Source organism: Cucumis melo, chromosome 10, assembly GCF_025177605.1.
Source record: "Cucumis melo cultivar AY chromosome 10, USDA_Cmelo_AY_1.0, whole genome shotgun sequence".
NCBI classification, from domain to species: domain Eukaryota; kingdom Viridiplantae; phylum Streptophyta; class Magnoliopsida; order Cucurbitales; family Cucurbitaceae; genus Cucumis; species Cucumis melo.
In genome coordinates, this window is record NC_066866.1 from 15,995,855 (window position 1) to 16,007,011 (window position 11,157).

Below are 11,157 nucleotides of genomic sequence, written 5' to 3' on the forward strand. Positions count from 1 at the left end.
TGTAGAAATTGTGAAGAACGTCCAGTAAGTGGAATTAATAAGACAATCACAAGAAGCTTAATGCAGAATGAAGACTTGATGAAAGTAAATTTCATTGATAATTCAAAGATAGGTACAACCCGCACTTTTAATACATCTGTCACAAAACTAATAAACAAGATGCAACAAAACTTGGACTTTTCTCGCCTAGCTACTACATGCTATACAAGTAGATAGTGGTCACTACCAAAATGATGCGATTGAGGAGGCACAATAGGTGATCAAGGCTACAAGTTCAACATCGGATGTCCTTCGCTTTCTAGGAGGGAAAAGATAAAACAACACATTTGAAAAGTTAGACGAAAATGCCTAGTGAGTGGTTCTCTTTACAAATGTTTTTTTTAAGAAAAAGAATTTCTAAAAGATATTTAAACCCTTAACATTATTTTTATGGAAACCATGATGACATGAATTTTCTTTGATTGCCAAACTTTCAAAATATGTGTGAACTTCCAAAAGAAATAAAGGTTGAAAGCCATGTAACTCTGGACCTTAATGGTGAATATGTTGTAACATGTGACTTGTGACGTATATTATTGATGAGGTTAGTACTATTCAAAAAAGAATGAAAATACTTGTAAGATATTAAAAAACTAATGAGAATATCTTTGTTCCCTATACGATGTAATGCTCTATTCTTGTAGTGTGACCTGGAATAGAATACCATATTCATGTTATTTAACCTTGAATAGGATGCCTAAAACTTGTTGTGTGTTCTAGTGTGGGATGTCTCATACTTTCTGGGATGCCCTTTGTTTGATGTGTGATCTGGCATCGAAAGAGGCTTTATGTGTGAGGCAATTGATGGTATTGTCAAATGCATTGAGATTTCTCCACTTGATCGTAACTTGGCAAGAGAGTGTGGTAAATGCTTTAGCCAAGGAGAGGGTCCAAAGACGTAACTGAATATACAGGATAAACCTGTGACAGAAACGTTTAGTATGCAAAGAGGCATGTAGCGATAAATATTGTGGTAATTGATTTACTATAATGTCTGATTTAGAAACTGATTATATTAAAATAAAACAAACTTGTTGGTATTTAAGTTGTTTAATAAAATATCCCACTCACTAGGTCTTTTTGTCTAACTTTTTAAATGTGTTGTTTTATCTTCCCCCTCCCCCACCCCCACCCAGAAAGTGAAGGACATCCGACGTTGAACTTGCAATCTTGATCGCCTACTGTGCCTCCTCAATCGCATTGTTTTGGTAGTGGTCACTATTTACTCACATAGCATATAATAGTTAGGTGAGGAAAGTCCAAGTCTTGTTGCGTCTTGTTTGTTAGTTTTGTGATAGATGTATTAAAAGTACATGATGTACCTATCTTTAAATTATCAATAAAATTTACTTTCATTGAGTCTTCATTCCGCGTTAAGCTTCTTGCGATTGTCTTATTAATTCCGTTTATTGGACGTTCTTTAAGATTTTTATGCGTAGAATCTTGCATAGGATAATGTCTAGGTGGTTGCATCTCCATTCCATCTCATAGAGTGAATTGGAACGGGCCATGGCAATCACCCCATCGTCTTTGTCGTGGTCAGCCCCATCTATCACCCCCCACATCTTCGAGTCAAAATACCATTTTACCTCCAAGATCACATCTTGTTTCTTAAGTCACGTTGATCGTCTAATGAACAATTGATTTGAGGTTCGATCTATAAACCAAATCCCTTTTAGGCCAATAAGAGGGTGAGGCCCCTTGTTCAAGACTTGGATTTGACACGAAAGGGAATAACCTATCTACTAACACTAAATAGGGAAAGAGCGAATGATATCTTACACCTTATATCCACATACTCTTACCCTTAAAATGGGAGTTGTTGGACCGGTATAGCAACCTTAGAGTGAGTGAATAGAGTTTAGTTAAACTTCTTAATAGATATGCCCAAATTACACTAATTAGATAATTTTTAAATTCAATAAAAAGAAAAACTTTAGCTAATTTATGTTAAATAACAAGATTAATAAAAAAAAAAGTAAGTAATATAGTATACAATCAATCTTAACCAACAAGAATACGCAACTAAAATTAAATATAAACAATACTTAGAAAAGAGTTAGAGAAGAAGACTCCACAATTTTATAGTGGTTCAGTCAAACTCAACTTACATCCATTTTCCCATAGAACCTCTTGGGATTTTGATTGAAAATCTTCTTTTGACTCTTTCCACATATTAGAGTCGAACCGCTACTTGCTCCTTTTTCGGATTCAAGAGAAAATCTGATCCTTTTCACGGATTAGGATCCAACCGTTATAAAATGTTAAAGCTTTAAATCACACAAAAGAAAACTCCTTAAAAAGAGTGAGTATACAATTTTGAGCTCACAATAGTTAATCCTCAAAATACAATAAGAACTCTCAAGGACAAGATGAAAAGAATGAAAATTTGAAGCTTTAGAGAGAATAACAAATGTTACTTTTTTTTTTTTTTTTTTTAGGATTGTAAAGTTAAACAAAACTCTTTAAAATTTGGGGGGAAACGAAGTATTTAAAAGAGGAGATAGATATTGAAATCCAAAATCATTTTGTGTCATTGGATGTAAGTAAAAGAAAATTGAATATTTGATATTTAAACTCAATTAGCCATTAAAAACAAACAAAAATATTAATATAATAATATATCATTTTTAAAATAATTTATTTTAAAGCCCAATAAAAAAAAGTTCACCACTTTTTTTATAAAAAAAACTAGCCTTTAGACAGAAAGATAAATAATAATATTAAATTTATTTTCTTTTTAAAAGTCAATCCACAAAAAAAAAATCACATGTGTTCTCCATTGCTTCAAGTGGCTTTCTCTAATTGGTTCAAATTGATTATTTGGCAGTCACATCACATCTCGAGTATTTTTTTAGGCTTCTTTTAACAATATTTGATTCGTTTAAACTCCGATTTGGGTGATTCAAGAGGTGTCAGATTAATTGTTTCAAGCTCTACGTTATGGACTATTCAAAATAATAAACTTGTCAATAAAAAAATTTATATTTGTTATCATCAAAATATTAATTAATTAAATAATTTGAGATTAAGGGCCAAAAACCCGACAAGAGGTTTATTGGACTAGCGCTGGTGAGCTACCCTCACTTATGGGACCTAAGGATAATACTACCTAAACAGGAGTTCATAATTTGCTCATGATTAAGATTAAGTAACCTAGGTCATCAATAGAAAGAAATGATCAATTTTAAACAGTAAAAAGTGTTATAACGTAAAAGTGACTATTTCACAGTCCAATCTTTTGTAAACTTTATATAAATAAATTCGGGATCATATCATTTGTACTAACTACAAAATATATCACATTCATAGTGTCCTAAAAAACAAGGTGTTCAACCTTATTCATATACTATAGAGCGTTTTAGATATATAGTCAAACTTTATGTATGTTTGTGTGCATACATAAAGTTTAAGTTTATACAAGATTGTATTGGAATCTTAGTTATTGGATTCAGGAGTATAGGATTTCACGAATAATTCATCAATAACCACTTCATTGAAAAATAAAACAAAATATTATTACAAACTACGAGTTTTAAGACATAAAATCCAACACATAATATACCAAAAATCCAAGTTAATCCATCGATCAGAAGTCATTTTGACGAAGGAGGAGGGGGTCAATTAGTGTCGCTTTGAGAAAATTTCAAATCGACAAATCTAAAAAATCGAAGAATAAAATTGATTGACCGACTTTTTACTTCTCAGCAGTTCAAGTCAATTTAAACATTTACTAAATCCACCATAGTCGTTCAATGGAAGTTTGGTCATAAAAGCGGCTTCAATCTACCGATGCTCACTCCTAATACAATCATCAAAGATTCTATGAGGCAATTTGTCCGATTAATTGCAGAAGACAAAGAAATGACCGTTCATGCAAGCAGATAATTTGGATATTTTTGAAAATTTAAGAAGTTGCACCCATGCATAGATTAAAAGATTCTTTTATATATATTTGAAAATATTAACATATTTTTGTCATTTAAAACCATTTCCCTCGTGTATATATGGGAAAGATTCACAATTTAACACACAACAAAAGAAAAATATTTTCTTCAGCAGTTACTCTCAAAGAAGTAGATTCAAGTAAGGAAGTAAAAGAAGATTTGAGTATTCCTTTGTAGGCATAAATTCGAGAAACCCCCAAGAAAATAGTAAAAAGGAATTAAGAGTAGCTCAACAAAAACAAAGGAAAGTGATTTGAAGGAAACAGAAAATTTCCATTAATAGATATATTTATTGAAAATAGTTCTGCATTAAAATGACAAAGAAATTTTGAAATAAAGATGAAATATTCCAATTGAAAATAATTCAATTGTAATAGTCAAATTCAATAATTTGATCAAAACAGAATCCAACACAATGAAAAGTGGAAATTTCTTATCATCACTGTTCCCAAATTTAGTGTAGAAAAAATAGTGTAGAGAAAAGGTTTAGTACTAAAAATAAAGGTCAGAAGAAAGAGTGTGGGTTATATTATCAAGTCTCAACCCCACAAAAAGAGAAAAGATAAAGGAAAGCGTAAATAATGAAAAGACAGAAATGAGCAAAATATACAATACACACCAAAAAAACAAAGAGAGAGAGAGAGAGAGAGAGAGAGAGAGAGAGAGGTTAGATAATGGGAAGTTGATGTTGAAAGATGCATAAGAATATCATCAATTTTCTTATTTTAACTTTCTACTGTTACAACCATACTTTTTACTTTGTTTCAACTTGGAGAGCACAACTAAAATGCCTCAGCCAAACCCAACATCATCTCCCCACTCAAATCAGGATTAAAATATAATTCAAAAACATGAAAAAAATAATAATAATAATAATAATTAAAAATTAAAAATAAAGGAGGGTTCTAAGTAATACAAGAGGAATTTCCAATAAGCTGAATTGCTGATGGTCTAGAAGGTTTTATCCATTGCAGCCACATACAATGCTCAATCTTTGAACTGACCACATGCAAGTCCTCAGAAACAAAATGTTCATAGCAAGAGCATATCTGATCTGTGCTGCTATCGTGATCATGATCATGACATGACACCGATCTTCTTGGCAAAATCATCACCATCTTCGTCATCCATGTACTCTTCTTCAGGATCTATGTTATCGCCCTCTTCATAAGTGTATTCCCCGTCATCCACTTGCTCGTATTCATATTCGCCGTCATCTCTTTGATCATCTCCTTCATACTCTTGGTCCTCTTCCACCAATCCTTCATCATAAGCTTCAATCCCGTGGTCATCGGTCGAATGCATAGGCTGAGAAGAATGGCGATGAGGTACGTCGACATCTTCTTCTTGCACAAAAGTTTCAGCTGGAGCAGATTTGATTCCGCCGAGGCTATTTGTTTCGTCCTTGCCCGTCGATGATAGGACACTTTGCTTCAAGGGGTGAGTAGTGGAGCGTTCCATTGATCTTTCACTGTTTTCTCTTTCAGCATTATTTATAGGAAGATCAACAACAGCTTTAACTTGTCTCTTCCTTTTTAGAATCTCACTCAGAGGCTTCGGTCCTTCAAATGACAGTTCGCCTCCGGATTGTTCTATATCGAAGCCTTTTCTTTTGCCAAGGGTTTGCTGCTCCTTCATAACCATGTGCTTATCGCCTTTCAGCTCAGCCAGACTTTTTGGAGCAGCGAAGTCAGAGGTTCCATCCATTCTCTCTCTTCTAGAATTAAAACCATTAAAAGTTCTACGCTCATTGTTATAATCTTCTTCCAGTCTGCCTTTTATTTCATCTCTATTGCTTCCCTGATTAGACAAGGACTGTGACCTCCCTGGTGACGATCTTCCCCAGGGTCTTCCCCGGTTCAAATCTCTTTCTGGCCGTATATTACTACTCCTAACTGGTGACGGTATCCTTGGAAGCTTTATCCTACCTCGGAGACGGTTACTCACAGTGCTTTCTTGAGAGGAGTGAGAATCTCTCCTAGAAGAGCGATAATTCCGTTCTTCTGGGCGACTAGCAGCATTTTCATTATTGATCACAGATCTCAAACCATTTCCCCTTCTCTGCTTGTTTAAACGGTGACGTAAATCCACATTCTGAACATGTTCTGGACTGTTAGATTTTGGGAAGAGCCTCCTTTCCATCTGGGCAGAGCTTAAAGACAGCTTATCAGACGAGGTCCTACGATGGTCCCAACCATACTGTCCCCCTTGTCTACTTTCATAGTCAAAGTCTGTTACGTCATTATAAACATCATGATCAACATCACCCATCATTTTATAATCAGCAGAATGACCGATGTCATAATCATTCATAGAAGTCATATTTCCTCCCTCATGACCTCTTGATCTCCCATACTGTTCTTCACTGCCATAATAACCAGAGCCTCTCAGCTCATCATCGACAAGAACATCAAAACCTGGAGACGACTCCTTCAAAAACTCATCAGCATCCTTACCATTCTGTAACCCATGATCATCTATTACATGACTTTGTTGCAGTCGATTGGCTCTACTTAGTAAACACTCATTTATAGTTGGAAGAGCATTTGTACTCTTGTACCTTGAACCACCATCAGCCATTTCTGCAGGTGGTATGCTCTTCTCATTGAGTTTTCCAATCTTTGACGGCACGGTTTCATCTTTCATTGCAAGTTTAATAGATGAACCACCAATTGACTTCGAAAAATTAGCTTGAGGGATCTTCTGCTCTTGACTGTTCCTTTGGGTACCACCAGAAACTTTCTTGACACTTGGTGGCTCGCCAGCTTGGGCATTTGATCCCATCTGAGGCACTTTGTTCGTTTGAACTGGAGGAGGACCATGCAAGAATGCACATCGATCTCCTTTCAGACATAGACCCTTCTGGAAAAAAATGCAGGGGACTGCTTGTTTACTCGAGTTGACAGGAGCAGAAGGAATTGATGAAGTTTGAGAAGGAATCTGAGAACTCGGAGTTGTTGAATGAGGAGTTCCTACCAAGCCATCCAAAGGCTAAAAGAGAATAGTAACAAGAGAGATACGAGGGAGAGATGAAAATCAATAACCTTAAGCTTGAAACAAAATTCAAAAATGCTTAAATACAAAATAGATATACTAAAGAACATAAACAGTTGCTACAAAGCAAGAGTACAGAACTTACTGGATGTCGGAATGAACATTTTGGATTCAAGCAGTTACCATTCAACCAGAACCAGCAATCCCTAGGATTGACCCGGGCATATTCACTGTGGCGATACTCACATTCACTTCCCTGTTGGAAATTACATCAAAAGATATTACTTACAAATTACATGCATTACAAGAAACAAGCACATGGTTCACCGATGTTCTCATAAAACAAGGTAAATGAGAAATAACTGTCTTGATTCTTAGGATTTGGCAACCAAACTAGCTAAAATTTACATCGATTATTTAAATGCAAAGAAAAGTGAATTATTGCAACGGTCAACTCATACTAAAAGGGCCAACAAGTATAATAGGTAAACTCTAAATCGGGATGAGAAGAAAAGACCATTGTAAGTTCTTTATTCATAAACATAGTTGTATTACTATTACACAAATCAGAAGTTTCCAATTTAGGGTTACCAGAATAATACTAGGACAAAAGAGAAAGAAAATCCAATGAGTTCGTTGGAAGTATAGGAATATGTATCTACAAGGGTTTTAAAACATGCTAAACACATCTAACAAGAATTGAAAATATCAATTAACGCATCATGTTCCAGTACTAAATCCCAATTATAAGGAAACTTGTAAGCAGGAACGCATGAAAAACCTTGAGGAAATATTCTACAACAATCACACCTTACATTTAAATGCCATTGCAACGCATTCAATTATTATCATAAATGAGTACCAGCAGTAAAATTCCAACCACAGATTTTCACACACATACACACACACATGACTATCAATCAAAGACAAACATCCTTCCCCAAGTCATACAATGCACAATTTGACCCTAGAAGTGTGAAATTGACAACAAAAACACTTGAGAAGTGAACGGACGAATTTAATTAAATCCCTAGTGACTTGGGAAAAAACAAACAACAAGTGCATTCAAAAAAGCAAAATCTCTAAAGCCTAATTTTTCACCAGTAGCTAAATCCTAGGATCTTCACGTACACAGATCTTATTCAATAAAAGAAAATTCATAAAAGGGATCAAAATAATTCGAAATTTAAGGGGGAAAAGGGGGTGGAATCAAGCAAAATTAGAGTAAAAACAAAACCTTTTTACAAGTCAAAGGGGAAGCAAGAAAGTAAACACAGTCTGTATTTCTCTTAACAGCCTCCTCTTCAGCAGCAGATGTGGATTGAGGTAAAGACTGCGGTGGTTGTTCAAGAACTTGAGGCCCGCCTCCTACCATAGCGATCCAAGAACAAAAAGAAAAAAGAAAAAAAAACCCCAGAAGATCGCTTTGTTCACAGATCCAACAACACCACAAAAAACCCAAAAAATCCAATAATCCCAGTAGCGATTCTGATCTAAAAACGACCAGAAAATAAAAGAGGCAACCGCGATAGGGAATGACAAAAAAAGAACGAAGGTGGAACTGGAAGAAAGCGTTGTTAGGGAAGATTAAAGGGAGGGAGAGTGTAAAAGAGTGATGTGAAGGAGAAATTCATGAGAAGGAGAAGGAGAAGGAGAAGAAGAAGAGTGAGTATGATGAGAGGATTTGGGGGAAAATCCCTAATTGAGAAAGGAGAGGCCAAAGGGGCAAAGAGAATGGTTGAGATGCAATTTAAGGGGCTGTGTGTGTGTGTGTGTGTTTCTGCCGTTTTTATACGTTTTAAAATTATTAATAATTCTTTTTTCTTTCCTTTTATATTCTAAAAATACACTTTTAATAACCTAAATTAATTAATTATCTAAAGGTCTTTCTTCTTTAAATATGTTTTAGCTATGTCTCCTCACTTATCATAATTTTGTTTAAGTCTTCACTTCAATTTTGTTGATATGTGTCCTAAAAAAATTTTAAGATACGCTTAGAAATAAGGGTATAAAAGTAATAAAATTTATCCAAAAAAATTATATATACTTTTATTTAAACTAAAACATTGTTTAAACTATACTTTAGTTTTTAAAAACTATTTTAAAACTTCAATTTCTTTCAAAAAAAATATATATACATATTTGAAAATGAGATGGTAGTATGTTATCAGTCATTTTTGTGTTTGTAAATTATATCTTTTTTAATGAGATTAATATAAATATTTCATGTAATGTGACGTAATAGTTCCTTTAATTCATAACATTTTTAAATATAGTGCAAGTTTCAAATTATTTACAAAATAGAGTAAAATCTATCCAAATTTGTGAAAGGGAAACTTAACAAAACTGTAAACTATTTACGGCTCCTGTAACAAAGCCCGTAAAGTTAGTCATTTTTTAAATATTTCAGGTTTGCCTTTCTATATTTCGATTCGTCGCTCCTGTTATTTCGTCTTTCCCGTTTTCTTCTGCGATTTCGTCTTTCTTCTTTTTCTCTTTTTCTTTTTTGGCATTTCTTTCCATCATCTCTCTTATTTTTCAATTTTTTATTTATATCGTTTAATCTTTCTATCGTTTTTCTTCTCCTTTTCGTTTTTTTCGCTTTGATTTCTTTCCTTCGTCTTTCTACTTTTCCTCTCTTTTTTCGTTGCGATTTCTTTCCATCGTCTTTCTTCTTTTCTTTTTTTACGTGGTTACTTAAACGACTGTGTACAACAAAATAATAAAATCTAAAAGATCATGTATAAAAAATCTTGAAAAAATCATTTAAATTGAAGTAGCCAAATGTAAATGATAGTATAAAAAAAATAAAAGATTGTGTATAAAGAATCTTGAAAAATAATAATTTAGATTGGAGTAGCCAAATGTAAACGATCGTTTAAAAAAAAAAGTAAACGATCATGTATAAAAAATCTTGAAAAAAAATCATTTGGATTGGAGTAGCCAAATGTAAACGATCGTATAAATAAATATAAACGATCCTGTAAATAAATCTAAATGATCGTGTACCAAAATAATTAAAAAAAATTACCAAATTTTCTTAAAAAAATCATTTAGATTTGGGTCCCCATATCTAAATGATCGTGTAACAAAATTAAATGATGAAATTGAAAAGATAAATTGTAGCCATATCTAAACGATCGTGTATAAATTGTAACCATATCTAAACGATCGCATTGTAGCCATATCTAAACAATCACATATAAATTATAGTCATATCTAAACGATCGGGTTGTAACCATATCTAAACGATCGTGTATATATTGAACCATATCTAAACGATCACGTATATATTGAATCATATCGAAACGATCGTGTATATATTGAACCATATCTAAACGATCACGTATATATTGAATCATATCGAAACGATCGCTTATATATTGAACCATATCTAAACGATTGCAAATATATTACGCACGCTTTATTGATGGCGTAGTTGACGGGACATTTTTGGTATTTTACACGGTAGACCTCTGGGTTTTTTTCGTTTTTGTAATTGTTATATAGAATGTAAATATTTTGCCACTTTTTTATATTTTTTAAAAGACCCCTTTGTGAAACTCATTTAAGTTTACTATATTTTGTAAATATTTCAATTTTTTCTAGCTAATTTTTAGAAAATATAAAAAAAGCGGCAAAATATTTAACAATTCCAAAATCAAAAAAGCTCTCAAGCCCACCATGAAAAATACCAAAAATATTCCGTAAATCATGTCATCAATAATGCTCATAATATATTTGGTACACGATCGTTTAGATTTGACTATTGTTTTGTACACAATCGTTTAAATTTGGCTATTATTTGGTACACATTGTTTAAATTTGGCTATCCAAATCTAAAGAACCATTTTTTTTTGTACACATCATTTAGATTTGGTTCTCTAGATTTGGAGCCAAATCTAAACGATTTATTTTCAAGATTTGGTACACGACCATTTAGATTGGCTAAATAATTTTTTAAAAAAATTATTTTCGTACACGATCGTTTAGATTGGGGTCGCTTTTTTCAGAAATCTTTATACCGTTTAGATTTGACTTTTTTTTTTTACACGATCGTCTAGATTCAGGTCGTCGTTTTTTCTAGTCTTTTATATTTAGTACATGATTTTCAACAACCAAATAAAAAAGTTTGAAAAAAATAGATTTTTTATATTTGATACACGATGAACTAAAT

General features: G+C 33.1%; 1 protein-coding gene across 1 annotated transcript; it reads right to left on the minus strand.

Moving 5' to 3' along the window:
- Positions 1-4,672: 4,672 nt before the first annotated feature.
- Positions 4,673-8,747, minus strand: LOC103499111 (zinc finger CCCH domain-containing protein 17). Its single transcript, XM_008462007.3, has 3 exons — positions 8,218-8,747; positions 7,126-7,236; positions 4,673-6,977 (listed from the first exon to the last, which is right to left on the minus strand). Exons 1-3 carry the CDS (start codon positions 8,353-8,355, stop codon positions 5,064-5,066), a joined length of 2,163 nt encoding a protein of 720 aa, XP_008460229.1. The 5' UTR covers positions 8,356-8,747; the 3' UTR covers positions 4,673-5,063.
- Between the last annotated feature and the right edge of the window lie 2,410 nt (positions 8,748-11,157).

Bases quoted from the DNA above. Each gene is read 5' to 3' on its own strand.
- LOC103499111 (XM_008462007.3), bottom strand. From the start codon at position 8,355: ATGGTAGGAGGCGGGCCTCAAGTTCTTGAACAACCACCGCAGTCTTTA. The intron at 7,237-8,217 runs GTTTTGTTTTTA...AATTTCCAACAG, and splicing joins CCCCTTTGACTTGTAAAAAG to GGAAGTGAATGTGAGTATCG. The intron at 6,978-7,125 runs GTAAGTTCTGTA...ATTCTCTTTTAG, and splicing joins AATGTTCATTCCGACATCCA to CCTTTGGATGGCTTGGTAGG.